Genomic DNA, 16,914 nt, shown 5'->3' on the forward strand with positions numbered 1-16,914 from the left:
TCAGCAATCCATCACTAGGAGGGTGAGGTTTTGTCATGTGGACTGACTTCAATGTTGACCAGTAACGAGACGGAGACGATCACGCTGTCGGACACGGGCACATCTTGGCCCTTTGATTCCAAGTTTAGCCTCTTATTGATGGATTGGATCGTCTCTTGGCGATGGAAGTCAATAGTGGAAGAGTCGTCCCAGTCCGCAAGGGCATTATGCATCGCAGCCATGAAGCCCATGAAGGCGTGCGTCATGGCCGGGTCTACCGTCAACTACATGCGAGCCATTAGCAGAGGAATGCCGCGCTGGGACCATGTAAGTGGGACTTACAAAGTCGAAGAGATCACCGCCAGGGTTCATTGAATGCGAGTGGGCAAGGAAGCTAGAATGGTCTGGGCTTGCAATATCAGATATCATTATCGTAACAGCTTCTCGCTTATCTGTTTCGGTCTGCTTACAGTTTGTGAAATATGACGGGGCGCCGCACCTGTCGAACCATTTCTGCACGAACTTTTCTTTCGGCGACAGACAGACGCATAGCATATACCTGAACAGATTCTCCGTCATGGGCGTGGTTTGAATGGGAAGAGCCGATAGAGGCGGTAACTCCCGTATGATCATGTAGCCAAGCTCATTGGTGATCATTTCCACATGCCCCGAGTATGCGGCCAAGGATGTAGCAGATGCGGGATCGGCAGAGGAGGTGACATCGCCGCTCGAACCGCTCGACGGCGTCGAGCTTTCCTCGTTCGAGGCCGATGACGGCGGAGAGGCTCGCTTTTTGGAACTGTTAGGTGCGACCTTCTTCGATGCTGCTGTCGGCGTGCCCAGTCGAAACTTGGAGGTGCGGTCTTTCTGGGACGTGCTTCCGGACTTGGCGGAGGGTGCCTGCTCTGAGCTCGAGTCCTGAGTGAGTTTCTGTCGCCGCGCATGGGACCGGACCCGACGCCGGGTCTCTGCGTCACGGTCGATGGTGTTGATGGACGTGATGAACTGGAAACTCATATTGAACGGCGTATATAGGGGATCTCTTAAACAGCAGGACAGAAGACAGATCAGAAAGAGGGCCCGGGGACTGTCTTAAGAACAACCGCATGGCATGCAGGCCCAAGGATTGGGTTTCTTGACACAGGCAATTTCCAGAGCGAACGTTGAAAGAAGCAGGAGAAACCCGCCGGCCGAGTGAGCCCCGGGCATTACATCAATACTTGTACATGTCCATACTGGACATGGCCTTATTTAGTATCCTTTCCAGCGTATGTCCCGAGTGGCAGAGCGAGATGGCATGCCTGCAGGCTGGGTAGCTGCGCAGGTGCAGGTGCAGGTGTTCTCCTTCACTGCCACCAAATGCGACGCTACTGCAAGGACTCGGCAAATCCAGCGCCAGCCTAACTGGCTAGGGCTCAGCTGCAGGGCCGGTCAACGGTTTGGAACGACCAGGGAATTCCGTATTATGGGACGGGTAGCGCTTGATTAAACTCTAACCAGCATTTGGGGGCGCTGCCAGGGACCGACGCAACCTCTTACTTGACGGAATGCAACCTGGGCCTCTCCATCCCAACGTGCCACTTTCATGTCGATGCAGCCAGCCCCAGCCCAGCCCAGTGACTCGTCTAAGTCGTCTTCGGCGTTTACTATTTGATCGGGCGGGGTATCGGCGACGTTATGGGGATCAACCGCAGGCTCTGGTCTTTGATTTGGACGTCCATAAATAACATCTACATATACTGTACGTACCTGTATATTTCAAACATTATATACAGACGGTCAAGACGGAATGACTAGGCATCAAGCTGTCAGCGGTACCACCCCTCCATCAGGCACAGGGCGTGCGGAGTGCCAGGCCAGAATAGGCATTGAGCGACAAAAGATCTCAAAGTCAGTATTCTGGATCGACACGCGTGCATCCGTCAGCCCTGCGCCTCATCCTTTATCGTACATATGGCTGTGTATCCGGATGTGCGATGAGATCAGAAAACCCGTTTTTGCTTCGCTGTCTACATGGCAATACAACGTACCTGCCGATGAACGGAGATATAAAGCTGCGGCTTGAGATGACAGGGCGGATATTGCCGCTGAGACGTTGAACCGGTGGACGGCCAGCTGTGGCATAACAAGCATGAGTCGCGTATCCAGCAAAGTTTGTTCGTTGGCCGTTACCCCCTGGCAGCCCAACAATTGAATAAAAAAACCTCGTTCGCGATGTCGCATAGGATCGATTTCTACACCTTGTTGACCTCTCGAGTTGATAACCCATTTTTCCGTGCGTACGCTCCGGAGTATGCCTGCCGCGTGAGAGATATACCGCAGCTGGCCCATTGGCGGTTGGCTGACCGAGTCCGGGAGATCTCATTGTCCAAATGGGGGAATTCTGTAAGCGTCCCCCCGGGGCATCAATTCTAGTTACTGTTTTCAGCTGCGCTGCAGCCTGCAGGTCGGCCTGGCCGACGTCCGTCCCCAGCAGCCTGCCAAAAACAGAACAGTGACCGACATAAAGAACCCTGAGAAACTTGAAACATTCTCAACGAGGGTTCTGCCCAACTTGTCTTTTTTTATTTTTGTACCGGACGAAACATTTCATGCATTGCGGTTGGCTCTCTCCAATGGCGGGCGTTGCCTTTGCGAAACAGGCAGGTTTTCGCGACCCAGATTACCACTTGGAAGGATCTGTAGGAGCGGGCGCGCGCTATAAGCAACCAGACCGAAAGATTGGCAACGGAAGAAGCGCGATAGGGCATTAAAGGGGAGGCGTGCAGCGGCTACACCGAACGGACGACCTGACCTGGCCTTAAGTTGACCAGGTTCGCGCATCGCATCATCGCATGCATTCTCTCCCAGAATCCTCTTTCAACGACATGCCATCAAAATCAGTTCGATCACCGAAGGTTTCCCTACTTGCATGCATCTCAAAAATCACAGACGGGGGTTGCGCATACGTTACTGAAAGCATTCACCGAGATCCTTCTTCTTCGCTTCCTCGGGCAGGGACGTTGTGTCGGATTGAAAGACATTCGCTTACATGAGCGACAACACCACCAGTACTGAAGTCGGGGGTTCAGGTAGGTGGGCAGCTGATTGCGACACGGTTTTCGGGACAGGCGATGTGAGAAGACAATATGGACTCCCCGCCCAACACTGATTTGAAGACAGCTAGAGAGGTCAAAAGTTACCACATATGTTTGAAAATATGGCGCTCGAAAATTTCCCAGCGGAACTACACTTGCACGCGGTTGAAAGAGCACCAAACCCAGCCTGAGCGCAGGAGCGCAGCAGCTTGGTGGGCAAGCCAAACCACTGAATTCTCGGTTTCAAAGCATGGGGTAGCTGAGCATGCTGAGCAAACGAAACACGCAACTAGGTCCTGCGCCTCTTGACGGGGAGCGCGGAATGCACATTGCTATTTATTGCTTACGCCAGGTATGGACGAAGATAGTCCACACGCCGGTGGTTTTGCAAGCAGGTATATTTGTTATCGCGAGGGCAAAAGCAGGGAAGTAAGACTTTTTTGCTGATTGACTAAAGTAGACACAACTGCATAACCCAGTGACAGAAGGCGATGAACTCCACGTGGGGTTGTGTGAAAATGCCATTCCCTCCAGGCCAAATGCATCCAAGTCCGAGCGAGCCCAGATGGGAGACGGGGAAAAGGACGGAGAAAAAAGAGCGAAGAAAAAAAAAGCCATTGTTACCAAGCCCACTGTTACCAGGCTGACTTGACAACTGACGAAAACTGGAAAAGTGCTGACCAGCTGTTACCTACTCGGTCGCATTTGGCATCGGAGATAGACCGAGAACATGAAAATTTCGATAAGCCCCTCCTCAGTGCAGTCCCTTAAGCAGAGCCTTCGGCTGGCCCCTCTCCATTTCCCTGAGTGAAGACTGTGAAGACCCCTACAGAGGAAAGAACCCCTCCAGTACCAGTCTCTTGGGCACGGTCGCTTGTGACTTGGCTTGTTACCCCTCCTGTCAGCGCCTGCCAACTCCTGTTACCAGCCAAGAACCCCTGTCGTGTCAGCCCAATCTCTCACAAACTTCTGTCAGACCGATAAGCAGCCCCCCGCCTAAACTTTTTGGAAAATCCGACCCTTTACTTACCGACATCCTCACGATCGCTGAACGTGAGAAAGAGAGTTGCGAGCATCAACTTTCTCTGGTCTTCTTGACCGCATCTCCACTCCCTTTCTTTCTTTCTCCGATTGCTTGCTCCAGGGCATACAGAAGCCGAGCAATCTCGCCATCTCGCAGGCTCATTTTTGTCAAACCGACTTGTCTGCGCACCGCCTTAATTGCTGTTGATTGCTTCTTCGGTTTTTTCGCCCACCATGCCTCACCCTGTGTCGCCGCCAGTAATGGTGGCCAAGGGCGGCCCTGCCCCCTCTCAAGAAGATGTTCAGGCCATTCTCGACTCTGTCTTCAACGCCACCACCTCGAACGCTTCTATCGACGCCTCGTACGCCCTCTGCGAGTTGCTCAAGAACAGCGTCGGTTTCCGCGGCCTCTACAACTATGGCATCCTCGACGCCATCAAGAAGGCTGCCGCCGACAAGAAGTCCGGTCTGAAGCGCGAATCCGCCCAGAACCTGCTCGGTGCCCTCTTCGAGAAGATGCCCCCGACGCAGCCTCTCACCGAGATTTCCTTCCTCCTGCAAGACGGTGGCATGATCGGTGTCGCTTTCGACGCTCTTTCCGACAAGGGAACCGTCGTCCGCGACGCTGCCCAATACGGCCTCGATGCCCTGTTTGGCCACCTCAGCGCCGAAGCCCTGGTGGTTGGCCTGCTTCCTTCCCTCATCGGCTACTTGACCAGAAAGTCGGCCAAGTGGCAGGGAACCGTTGGCGCACTGAAGATGCTGCAGAAGATGGCCGATAAGGCCAAGATGGAGATCGGTGTCACCAAGGAACAAGCTCACGAGAGCGATTTCCTGCGTGAAGCCATGGGCGAGAAGTTGGCTAGCCTCATTCCCATTGTCGAGGGTCTCATGCACGACCTGAAGGCCGATGTCGAGAAGCAATCCGTTGCCACCATGACCTCGCTCACAACCCTCCTCTCCAACGACGATGTCGCCCCGAGAATCCCCCTTCTGATCGACACCATGCACCACCCCTCCGCCCAGACTCTGCAGAAGGCCATCCACGCCCTCTCGCAAACTACCTTTGTCGCCATCGTTACCTCGCCCGTGCTGGCGTTGCTGACGCCCTTCCTTGAGCGTACGCTCAACAACCCCTCCACCAACCAGGAGGTTCTCCGCCAGAGTGTAGTCATTACCGAGAACTTGACCAAGCTGGTCCACGATCCAATTGAGGCTCGTACCTTCTTGCCCAAGCTGAAGCCTGGTGTCAAGGGTGTTTTCGAGGGTGCCTCGCTTCCCGAGGTCCGTGACCTCGCGCAGCGTGCCCTGGGCGTCATGGACCACGCCATGGGCGTCGACAAGGAGGATGTTAAGATCATCGAGAAGACGTCGTCCGAGGATGTTGCCAAGGTCCTGGATGCCGAGATCAAGAAGAATGGCGGTGTCGGCGACGACGCCGATTTCTACAAGATTGCGCGTCCCTACATCAGCGACATGGTGGCCGAAGATGTCAACCACCGTCACCTGGACCGTCTCCCCGCCCGCATTGCCCCTTACGTCAAGGAGCTGTTGAAGAACCGCGAGGCCGCGGATGCTGTGGCCGATGCCGTCCACAAGATCTACGTCGCCGAGGATGAGCGCAAGTTCGGTGTCCCCGAAAAGGAGGATGATGGCGAGACTGAGATTGTCAACGCTGACTTCTCCCTTGCCTACGGTGGCATGCTGCTGCTTTCCCACACCAACCTTCGTCTGCTCAAGGGTCACAGGTACGGTCTTTGCGGACGCAACGGTGCCGGAAAGTCTACTTTGATGAAGGCTATTGCCAGTGGCAAGCTCGAGGGTTTCCCTTCGCAGGATGTCCTGCGCACCTGCTACGTCGAGCACAACCAGGGTGAAGATGCTGATATTACCATTCTTGGCTTCATGGTCAAGGATCCTACCATTGCCTCGGAAGGCGAGAAGCGTATCTCTGAGGTCCTGGCCGAGTTCGGCTTCACGGCTGGTCCCGAAGGTCGTCAGGCCCAAGCCGTCGGTTCGCTGTCTGGTGGTTGGAAGATGAAGCTCGCCTTGGCGCGTGCTATGCTTCAGAAGGCCGATGTTCTCCTGCTGGACGAACCTACTAACCACTTGGATGTTGCCAACATCGCATGGCTCGAGAACTACCTGAAGGCGCACACCGACATCACCAGTCTGATCGTTTCTCACGACTCTGGTTTCCTCGACAACGTCTGCACTGACATCTACCACTACGAGCCCGGCAAGAAGCTGGGTCACTTCAAGGGTAACCTGAACGCTTTCGTCCAGGTCCGCCCCGAGGCCAAGGCTTACTACACCCTGACTGCCTCGCAGGTCCAGTTCCGTTTCCCTCTCCCCCGGTATCTTGACCGGTGTCAAGTCTCAGACCCGTGCCATCATCCGCATGAGCGACGTTTCTTACCAATACCCCAAGGCCCCTAAGCCTTCGCTGTCTGGGGTCACTTGCCAGCTCTCCCTGTCATCCAGAGTCGCTGTCATCGGCCCCAACGGTGCTGGCAAGTCCACACTCATCAAGATCCTGACTGGTGAGGTTATTGCCAGTACCGGCCGCGTTGAGAAGCACCCCAACTTGCGTATCGGTTACATCAAGCAGCACGCCTTGGAGCACGTGGAAATGCATCTCGAGAAGACGCCTAACCAGTACCTCCAGTGGCGATACGCCAACGGTGACGATCGCGAGGTCTTCATGAAGCAGACCCGCATGTTGTCTGACAAGGACAAGGCCCAGATGGAGAAGCCGATTGATCTTGGCGATGGCAAGGCTCCCCGCCAAGTGGACTCCATTGTTGGTCGTCAAAAGTGGAAGAAGTCCTTCCAGTACGAAGTGTATGTACCGCTCCTCTCCTATCCTCACTTTACAGAACAACGCTAACAGCTAGACAGGCAATGGAAGGGTTGGCTCCCCAAGTACAACACCCAGGTGTCCCGCGAGACCCTGGTTGAGTGGGGATTCGATAAGCTGGTTCAGGAATTCGATGATCACGAGGCGTCTCGTGAGGGTCTGGGTTACCGTGAGCTGCAGCCGTCGGTCATCTCCAAGCACTTTGACGATCTCGGTCTCGACCCCGAGATTGCCAACCACAACGAGATTGGATCGCTGTCTGGAGGTCAGAAGGTCAAGGTCGTCATTGCCGGTGCCATGTGGAACAACCCGCATTTGCTGGTTCTTGACGAACCTACTAACTTCTTGGATCGTGACTCTCTGGGAGGTCTTGCCGTCGCCATTCGCGACTTCAAGGGTGGTGTCGTTATGATTTCCCATAACGAGGAGTTCGTTGGTGCCCTGGCCTCTGAGCAGTGGCACATCAACGATGGCCGCATGACCCTCAAGGGCAACACGGCCATCAGTGCCGACCGCTTCGAGGACTCGCGACCCAACTCGGGTCTCAACAGTGGCGTTACCAGCACCGCTGCCAGCAGTGCTATTAGCAGTGCCGTCAACACGGATGCTGAGGACAACTCGCCGCTGCAGTTCAAGTCCAAGAAGAAGAGAAAGAAGACCAAGAAGGAGATCAAGGAGACCGAAGTCCGTCGCCGACTTCGCCACATCGAGTGGCTCAACAGCCCCAAGGGCACTCCCCACCCTCCCGATACCGACGAGGAGGACTAAAAATATGGTGTGTGAGCGTGTGAACGAAAGTGATGCGACACGTGTCATGTCTTTTATTTTACACAATTTTTTCTTGCGGTTATCTGGGAACTTGCGTGCTGGTTGCATTAGAGTACCATCAAACGGTGTGGGCTTTTCTTCGGTAATTACATACCCATAGAAGACCTGCACAGCGGGAAGGGCATTCGATGATAGAAGCGATCATGCCATTCTTAGATAGATTGATTTTGGGAGCATAGAGGCGTTTCTTTTTCCTTTATCTCGACTATAGATCGGCTTCCCGGTGCGAGGCATGGTTTAATGAATATACCGGTTTTTCTTTGTGATGAATATACAGGTCTTCGCAGTATGCAGTAAAATCGTGACCATGTCATGTGAAGTTCGATTGATCGGCCAATACTAATGACTACAGATTTACCGCGGCGTTCGGCGGAGTAAACGAATGATAAGACGTTGAATGCAACAGCGCCGAGAAAAAGACATACATGACAATAGTTGGGTATCGGGCGACAGCGACCTTGGTGGTGTTGTATTTCAGCTCGGCTTGCCCTAGCGCGCGAACCATTGGCTTCAGCTGAACTACATGCTGGACGCCAACCGGGTTGTGAATCAAACCTCCTACCTCCGACGCAATATTGGGTTTCATCAATTTGGAAGCATTTTCAAGCGAGAGATGCAGCGTTTCTGGGGCGAAATGGCTTGTGAAGGCCTCAGCTTGGTTATTAAAGCAATATGAATCCCGTCAAAAGGTTTGATATGCTGACGCGTTTGAAATTGTTTCTGCTTCTTCCCTCGTAGACCGCAGCGAGACAAGAGGATGGGATCCTGAATCACAACACTTCAAGTCCAGGAGAACGCCTTTCAGCCGCACTTCGTTATGGCTGTCCAGCTGACTTAGCTGAGTTATCTGGGCCGCTGGTTCGGGCTTGGGGAAAGCAATCTGGAGCGGGCGGGCTCATGATATATCTTGGCTCTATCGCCCGTCGCGGTGACAAGGGCGAAAGTCTAATGTTGCGTCCATACTTGCAGTCTTCGAACAACCCTCGCGCGCGAGCCATCATCCTGCCGGGACACCCAGAGAGATAGTAGTGGCGATAGCCCCCAACGATTACCATGGAGAACCATCAACACCCCTACCAACAGGCCATAGTGAGTGGCATGCAAAATAGCCTTCTTTCGTTTTCCTGCTGTTGTCCTGATAGAATCAAGACCCTAACCAGAAGACCTCGACGCAGATGCATCCGGGTACCCCGGCCCCGCCGCCCGCGATCTACCAAGTCCCACACCCGATGCCCCCGCCGTCGCCCGCCCCGGTGATGCAGTTCGCCGACGTCAAGCAGCCCCAGCCTGTCGTTATGCAGCAGCAGTATCCGGGAATCCCGACGGTGGGCTCTCCGCCGCCGCCTTTCCAGCAGCAGCATCCAACACAGCAAATGGTCGGCCCCGTTCAGCCTGCCCCGGCGGCGACCATGCCAGTATATAACCAAGCCCAGTCTCCAGCACATGGTCACGGCGCCCATCTGAGTCCGTGGTCTGCGCCGATCTTTGACTGCTTCAATCCGGCCGATCAATGTTAGTACATATGTCATGGCACGACTCGGCCGACCTGCTATTAACCCCACCTCTCGGTCATCTTGACCACGCACATAGGCATAGTTCAGCAGCTGATCGTTCGCATACTCGTCCCAGTGTTCATGGCCTGTTTTTGCCCTTGCATCGTCTTCGGCAAGACGCGCGCGCGGCTTCGCGACCCGAGCATGGCCACCTACGATACCGTCAACTCCGACGTAAGTGCGATTTATGGTGTCACAAACCGAAGGTTCCCAAAGAGCATCGGCTGATGATCGAGTCGTTCAGTGTGCGATATGGAGTGTCCTCAACCTGTGCGGGTTCAGCTGGATGTAAGTCTTGTCTCTCCTCCACTTCTGGTCATCCGATCGGCAGTAGCAAGTAGTCGTATCCACATCGGCTCATCGGCTCATCGGCTGATTATTGGGACCATCATACATATAGATACCAGTGGACGTCCCGCAAGGAGATACGGGCCCGATACGCCATCAAGGGCGACTCGGCCGAGGACGCCATGCTGACGCTGTGTTGTCCCGTCTGCGCGCTCGTACAGGAGGAGAAGGAGGTCGTGCGACGAACCGCCCAGCAGGCGGTGCAGCAGCCGCCCCCCACGGGGTACATGGCCCAGCCGCCGATGCACATGTCACCCATGCAGGTGCAGATGCAGATGCAGTCGCCGCAATAGAAATCCCAACAACACAGGGTTGCTGATCAAGAGGGAGGCCTCGCGCGACCGACGGTCTCTAAATAACTAGCAAGTAGGTCATCGCTTCTAATTATCCTGCCACTTGACCCCGAACCTTCTTACTCGATACGGCGCATGACTCGATATCGTTTGGGGCAGTGTCTCGAATGTCTGCCGCGGCCGTGTCGTACGTGCATTCGATATCGGGCGGATATGCGTTAATCATGGGCAATTTGACAGTGATCATCCTTCGAATGCCGTTTCTGTTCTTAATCTGCATGTGGGATTCTGTAATAATGCTGGAGGTTCAGCTATTGTACATTTAGTGGTTGGAGGTGGGAGGCAGTGCTTTTGCTTGTTGCTGCTGCTGCTTCCTCGCCGCAACCGTCTGTCGCAGTGTCGCATGCGCTTCCGCGGGGGAGGGGTCTTGTCTTGCTCTATCTGTCACAATTAAATAAGGCCGGGTTAGACGCCCAAGAATGGGAAGGGGGACAGGAACGTCTTGTGCGTGCGCAGGTTTCTTTTTCCGATATTAAGTACCTGATCCTTCGAAGTGGGAAACAGGCGATTATTACAAGTCGTTTTTGTCAAATGTCAGGAAGTGACGTGACGCCGGCCTGCATGAGCAAAGACTTTACTCCGCTGACAGCTTCTCGTTGACGTCACCACAGCCCGGGTGCGCTGTTGCGAAACGCAGGTCCACCAACCGACCAGCCGTTATTCCCTTTTTCAGAAACCGTTATTGCCATTTTGGCCTCCAAAAACCATTCGTCATAGTATTTTGCTAGATACCTACGTGTGAACATTATACTTCCTTCGTCGTTCTAGACCATCCGTGTACAGACGCACACAGACTGCAACGGTCTACCGTCTACCTACATCGTCGCTTACTGAGCACTCAAGAGAACCAATCAACCAAGACCGCCCTTACTAAGGACCTACCGCCGTTTGTGGCTCGCTTTTCTTAGTCAGCGACCGACCAGGACCGAGGACCAAGGTGTGAAGATGCCCATCAGATTCAAGGCCGCCGAGGTCCCGACGAGCTATGCGACCTGCAGCATCGGGTACCAGGAGTCGCACACGCTGCCCCTCAAGCTCAAGGCCATCGCCGATGCCGGCTTCGACGCCGTCGAGCTGTCCATGCCCGACATCTTGTCGTACGGCAAGATGCTGAACGGCCAGGAGCCGGATCCCAAGGACTACGACGCGCTGGTGGAAGTCGGCAAGGCGGTCAAGGGCCAGATGGTGGAACACGGCCTCAAAGTCATGATGCTGCAGCCTTTTGCCAACTTCGAGGGCTGGCCCAAGGGCAGCAAGGAGCGGGAGGACGCCTTCGACCGTGCGCGGGGCTGGATTCGCATCATGGAGGCCGTGGGCACGGACTTGCTGCAGGTCGGATCGTCGGACGCGCCCGAGATCGCGGACGCCTCGTTTGAGGACATGGCGGCCGACCTGGCCGAGCTCGCGGACCTGTGCGCCCCGAAAGGGTTCCGCATCGCGTACGAGAACTGGTGTTGGGCGACACGGGCACCCTCGTGGAAGGACGTGTGGACCATCGTGCAGAAGGCGGACCGGCCCAACCTCGGCCTGTGCCTCGACACCTTCCAGAGCGGCGGCGGCGAGTGGGCGGACCCGACGACGCGGACGGGCCTGGTCGAGGTGGAGGAGGGGAGCGGCGCTCACGGCGACGAGAAGCGGCCCATGTACCGGGCGCAGGTGGAGCAGCGCTGGAACGCGTCGCTGGCCGAGCTGGTGGTGACGGTGCCGGCCGCCAAGATCTTCCTGCTGCAGATCTCGGACGCCTACAAGATGGACCCGCCCATTCCTGACGAGGTCGATAAAGAATCAGGTCTGCGCCCGCGCGGGCAGTGGAGCCACGACTACCGGCCCCTGCCCTACGACGGCGGCTACCTGCCCGTGCGCGAGTTCCTCAACGCGGTGCTGGACACGGGCTTCCGCGGGTACCTGTCGATGGAGGTGTTCGACCCCAAGGGCCAGGAGAAGCGGTACCCGGACATGGGCGCGTACGCCAAGAAGGCCATGGAGTCGCTGGAGAAGCTCTTGGTGGCCTAGCGCGTCGGCCAGGCGTATCTCGAGGACGGGGAGGTAAAAGCTGGACCGCCGCTCCTGCGTTCCGATGCGGAGAACTTGAGGTTGATGCGGATGAAGAGGATGTCGGGATCGAGCGGTAGTAGTCCCGATTCTAGCATGTAGTCGTAAAAACGGATGGACGGTTAAATATGTGCACAGCCGCCGCCTCGTTCTTCATACTAATAATACCTTCATTGCGATTGGTTGAGTTTCCCGCCGTTGCGCATGTGACGAAATCTACTTGCTTTTTTGAATCTGTCAATGAGAAGCTCTGAAGATCATCGAGATAAGCACTACAGTAGTGTCCTCTAGCTGCTAGGCGCCCGTTAGGGGCGGCAGCTAGCGGGCTCCCACGGTACCGAAGGCCTGAATCCATCACGTCATGCATTCTGCAAGGCACCTTGGCGGACGGCGATGAAAGCCAACGAAACGTTATCTTGGCATCTATCTCTTTGAAAGTGTTAACGGCCTTCATTCGCCCTGACTTCTAAGAACTGACTGGCAACAACGTTTTTGTCCTGTCTGCCTACCTAACTTACGTGGAAAATGTCTTGGCACGTGGACGTTCGCTGAGACTTGCAGGCTCGCATTCGGATTGGACTTGCAACAACGCACCAGAGGAACGACTCGTCAGCCGTGGCTTGGATAGATAGTTGCTATCGCGATCAGATCTCTTTCTCCTTGATGGGAGTTACCATCAATACCCGTGCCCATTTTTGCCAAGAGAGATAGACCTGTCCAGCCTTTCTATCTTCTCTCTTTTTTATCTCTCGGCTCTTAGTTGTCGACCTGGGTCAGTTCTGCATGCCCCTGGCTTTGTTATTCCCATTGTGCGCCGCAAGCAGTAAGTAGCATACACAACACACCAGAACAAGCATGACGAAGCCCCAGTCCAACTTCGCCCAGCTGCGCGACTTCCTCTCGTACCTGGCCACGGTAAAAGGCGACCTGTCCAACATCACGGCGCCGCCCTTTGTGCTGGCGCCCAAGTCCGTCGCCGAGATCCCGGCCACCTGGGCGGAGCACCATTCGCTCTTCCTGGCGCCCACGTCGGAGCCGGACCCGGCCCGGCGCGCCCTGCTGGTCCTGCAGAACTTCCTCTGCAGTCTCAAGCGCCAGGTGTACACGGCGGCGGTCGCCTCCGAGGAGGACGACTCTCCGGACGATGCCGGCGGTGGCGGTAGTGGCGGCGTCAAGAAGCCGCTCAACGCCTTCCTAGGCGAGCTCTTTCTCGGAACCTTTGAAAACGACGACGACGGCTCGACGACGCAGCTGATCGCGGAGCAGGTCTCGCACCACCCGCCCGTGACGGCCTGCCACCTCTACAACCGGGCCCGGGGCATCTCGTCGTCCGGGTACGTGGCCAACGAGACGACCTTCTCCGTCAGCCGGGGCGTCGTCGTGCGGCAGGTGGGCCACGCCGTCATCCGCGACGAGGCGCACGGCGAGAGCCACCTCATGACCCTGCCCACCATGGCCATCAAGAATCTGATGCTGGGCGCGCCCTACCCGGAGCTGACGGGGACGTGCTATCTTGTTTCTAGCTCGGGGTTCCGGTCGACGGTGGTGTTTGAGGGCAGGCGCACGAGTCTGTACGGCATGGGGAAGGGGGGCGGGGCGCGGAATAGCGTGCGCGCCACGCTCGTAAACTTACGCGAGGACGGTAAGCCCGTCTTCGAGGTCGCGGGGCAGTGGAACGGCGAGATGAAGGTCAAGGACCTCCGGGACGGGTCCGTGGTCGACTCGTTCCACGTCGACCGGGTGGCCCGCAGCAAGCTCCGGCTGAAGCCCGTCGCGGAGCAGAGCCCCTGGGAGTCGCGGCGGGCGTGGGCCGGCGTGCTGTCGGGGATCCGGGACGGGAACCTGCAGCGGGTGAGCGCGGCCAAGACGGACATCGAGGAGGGGCAGCGCGCCATCCGCCGCGCCGAGAAGCAGGCCGGGGTCGAGTGGCCGCGCATGTTCTTCCGGAAGGCCGACGGCGACCAGGCGTACGAGGTGCTGGCGCGCGCGATCCCGGACCCGGAGCAGAGGCGGCTGCAGACCGAGCGCACGGCAGGGGTCTGGAAGTTTGTCGGGGTGCCGGCGGCGGAGCGGCTGTTGGCGGCGAGTGGGGGGTTTCATCGGGGACTGGCGCCGACGGGGCAGATACCTGACTGCGAGAGCGGTGGTTTTGATGACGGGACACCTTCGCCAACGTCGTCTGCTAGTTCGATTGGGAAGACGTCGCTACAGTCTACCGTGTCGACTTATTCTTCGTCCTCTGGGGGAGATCGGTCTTGTTAGCGGGTCAGAGAGGGAGAGGAGGTGCAGGATTTCCCATGGGGGTTAGATTCCGTCGTTCCCGACACTTGTTCCAAGACAAGGTTTGCGGGAGTAGGTGAGAAGGGTTCGGCAGATACCCTTGATTTCATGATGAGACCCGGCGCCAGGAGTTGTGGGTTCATAGCGTGGGCATTATAATTCATAGATGGGTTGAATATAACATAAAGTTACTCAAGTCTGACAGTGTTCGTCTTCAATGGGTGGAGAGTTGAGTGCCGACAGCACACCATCAGAACACCAAGTCCCGTCCCGAACTCTATCGATTTCTGTAGGGATATATCTGTATACATACTAATCTCAATTGGTATTGTATCAAGGGTCTGCTCAACGTCTTTCCCCAATCTCTTCGACTGCGCATTCTTTGTCCGCGTTGTACATGATGTCCGTCCGCTGCAGAACATGTATGCCGCCCGGTGGCAGGACTATGACCTTCTCGCTGTCGTCGTCCGCCAAGTGCCTCACATGCGAGCTACTGGACACCTGGGCCTGGTAGTAGTAACTTCTGGGGCCGTTGTGATATTCGCTGTCAACCCCATCGCAGTGCCTGGGCATGACGACGGAGTCCAGCGGGATAGGTGGGCCCCCGCAGCCGTGGCGCGATATTTCATAGCTGTAGCTGCCGCCGGGGAGCACCGTCCTGGGTGCGCCCTTGAGGAGCTTGGTGAATAGGCTAAATAGGGGAAGGGATAGGTCGAATCAGTACCACATAGAACTGGAGGATATGTGCGCTTGTTTGCATGGTTGACTTACGGTCGAAGAGTCGGAAGAGATGCGGCGAGGATACCGACTTGGAGCTCAATGCTGTTCCATCGGATCAGTTTGGGCTATATCATACTAGGTAGGTTTTCGGGTATGGCAGCTTACTAGAACCATATCTGGAACCTGAAGTGCCTGCTTTCAAGCGGTCGTTAGCCTCTTTCATTAGACATGCGTTTGTCCGGTTATAATGGTCTCCTCACCTTGTATCATCAGGGTCCTTGAGTCTCTGGCGGCCGAAGACTATGCGCGCAACAGAGGCAGCACATGCACTGACATTCATTGACTGGGTATTAGTTGAGGTGACGATGGAACCCGTATGACTTGCATGGCCTTCACTTACAAGAGCCCAAGACTCAGAATTAGAAACAGCGTCACCCTAGTTCGGCGGTTTATCCTCAGAGCCAAGAGAACAGGGACAGGAAGAAGGCAGAAAATGATTTCGGTCAGGGCATTGATTACTCAAACACTTCTCGTCAGCATACAGATCGTAACGACATATACTTAGTCGACAAAGAGTACTTACCGCCGTTCACGGTGCCAATGATCGAGAGCACCTCCTTGCTCTGGCACTTTGTAGTCGGCGCCGCCCGCAGCGCCGGTACCCAGTTGGCCCGGAGCGGGGCACAGCTAATGGAGAAGGTGATGGTCGAGTAGACCATGAAGACGAACAAGAACAGGATCATGCCCAGTAGGAACCGGTGCTGCCCCGGGCTCTGAGCGAACCGTTTAAGCAGGAAGCCGATGGAGATCTTGACCAGGCAGATGCCCGTCACGAGGAAGAAGCCGAGGATATAGGTCCAGTATGCCAGACCTTCCCTCCTCTCGTCCTTGATGTCCGTTTGGTATCTGCCGGCGCCGTGCTGGACCATGCCGACGAAGCAGACCATGCTCATGATGGCCATGATCTGTGTCGAAGCCACCAGAGAGTGGAGGACGTCAGTGAAGAATCTAGCGTGTGTGGGAGTTTAGGGCAACTTACCAGCGCAACTATTATAACCGCATCATCGATACTGAAGGACTTGAGAAGCATCTGGCGAACATACAGCCGCAGCGAGACCACTACGAATGTGATACCCATCAAAGCGCCGGTGATGGCCAGTATATGACCTCCGTTTGATGAGACCACCCCCTCATCCCTGCTGCCGCTCTCCCGGATCCACATTGAAGCTGATATCAATGCCATCATTCATGTCGCGAGGATGTTGCGTGCCGCATATGCACCAGCGAAGCTGTCGAAAGGAAAGTTACATCTCAACGGAGCGCAGTAGTGGCGAATGAAGCACCGACTCCGAATCTATTTGAATTGATCCTTCGAGGGCGTATTTGCGGGAGATTCATTCCTCGTTTCATACTGACTCTACGTGCGAGTCACGAGGGTAGTGGTCGAGGCCGATGAGACGATATTCCACCGTCTGTGCGGACCCCGACCCTAATAGGATCGACGATGGGAATACTTTACTTAATCCGTCCAGTAGTTTTGATCATAATCCAAGAGCAAGGGTTACTCGTAGGACTTTATGGTCTTCCGTTCTGTCTAATTACTTAGCAAACCAAGATGAAAATGTCTTTCGAATCCGGTGCATGGGGTAAGCCGATCGATCCCACAGTCCAACGTCCGGGGACACTGCCCTACATCTCCAAGTTAAACTTCGACTCTTTCTGCTATTCCCCTCCTGCCAGTGTTTTGTCTTGTCTTGGTCTATCTTGTTGGGTAGGGGTAGGTTGATGCTGCGCTTCTGTTCATGGGGTTTGCCAAAGCCCGCTGGGCTGGGAAATTTGCT

The 16,914-nt window shown here is 55.7% G+C and overlaps 6 protein-coding genes across 6 annotated transcripts; 4 read left to right on the forward strand and 2 right to left on the reverse strand.

Annotated features, from left to right (window-relative positions):
* Positions 1–14: 14 nt before the first annotated feature.
* On the reverse strand, positions 15–996 carry PG985_012824 (uncharacterized protein; the record flags this gene model as incomplete). Its single annotated transcript, XM_066832590.1, is given in 3 exon segments — positions 15–263; positions 322–431; positions 450–996. 3 exon segments carry the CDS (start codon positions 994–996, stop codon positions 15–17), a joined length of 906 nt encoding a protein of 301 aa, XP_066680640.1.
* A 3,317-nt stretch (positions 997–4,313) lies between these two features.
* On the forward strand, positions 4,314–7,707 carry PG985_012825 (uncharacterized protein; the record flags this gene model as incomplete). Its single annotated transcript, XM_066832591.1, has 3 exons — positions 4,314–6,410; positions 6,457–6,923; positions 6,981–7,707. The coding sequence occupies 3 exons, from the start codon at positions 4,314–4,316 to the stop codon at positions 7,705–7,707; spliced, it is 3,291 nt and encodes a 1,096-aa protein (XP_066680641.1).
* Positions 7,708–8,942: 1,235 nt separating this feature from the next.
* PG985_012826 (uncharacterized protein) lies at positions 8,943–9,961 on the forward strand (the record flags this gene model as incomplete). The annotated part of the gene is made up of 3 exons (XM_066832592.1): positions 8,943–9,279; positions 9,397–9,494; positions 9,728–9,961. 3 exons carry the CDS (start codon positions 8,943–8,945, stop codon positions 9,959–9,961), a joined length of 669 nt encoding a protein of 222 aa, XP_066680642.1.
* A 1,005-nt stretch (positions 9,962–10,966) lies between these two features.
* PG985_012827 (uncharacterized protein) lies at positions 10,967–12,034 on the forward strand (the record flags this gene model as incomplete). The annotated part of the gene is made up of 1 exon (XM_066832593.1): positions 10,967–12,034. One exon carries the CDS (start codon positions 10,967–10,969, stop codon positions 12,032–12,034), a length of 1,068 nt encoding a protein of 355 aa, XP_066680643.1.
* Positions 12,035–12,928: 894 nt separating this feature from the next.
* PG985_012828 (uncharacterized protein) lies at positions 12,929–14,335 on the forward strand (the record flags this gene model as incomplete). Its single annotated transcript, XM_066832594.1, has 1 exon — positions 12,929–14,335. The coding sequence occupies one exon, from the start codon at positions 12,929–12,931 to the stop codon at positions 14,333–14,335; it is 1,407 nt and encodes a 468-aa protein (XP_066680644.1).
* A 363-nt stretch (positions 14,336–14,698) lies between these two features.
* On the reverse strand, positions 14,699–16,319 carry PG985_012829 (uncharacterized protein; the record flags this gene model as incomplete). The annotated part of the gene is made up of 6 exons (XM_066832595.1): positions 14,699–15,044; positions 15,125–15,175; positions 15,334–15,402; positions 15,474–15,591; positions 15,657–16,038; positions 16,113–16,319. 6 exons carry the CDS (start codon positions 16,317–16,319, stop codon positions 14,699–14,701), a joined length of 1,173 nt encoding a protein of 390 aa, XP_066680645.1.
* Between the last annotated feature and the right edge of the window lie 595 nt (positions 16,320–16,914).

Source organism: Apiospora marii (assembly GCF_038362585.1).
Source record: "Apiospora marii strain CBS 49790 chromosome Unknown utg000009l_segment0_segment0, whole genome shotgun sequence".
Lineage (NCBI taxonomy): Eukaryota > Fungi > Ascomycota > Sordariomycetes > Amphisphaeriales > Apiosporaceae > Apiospora > Apiospora marii.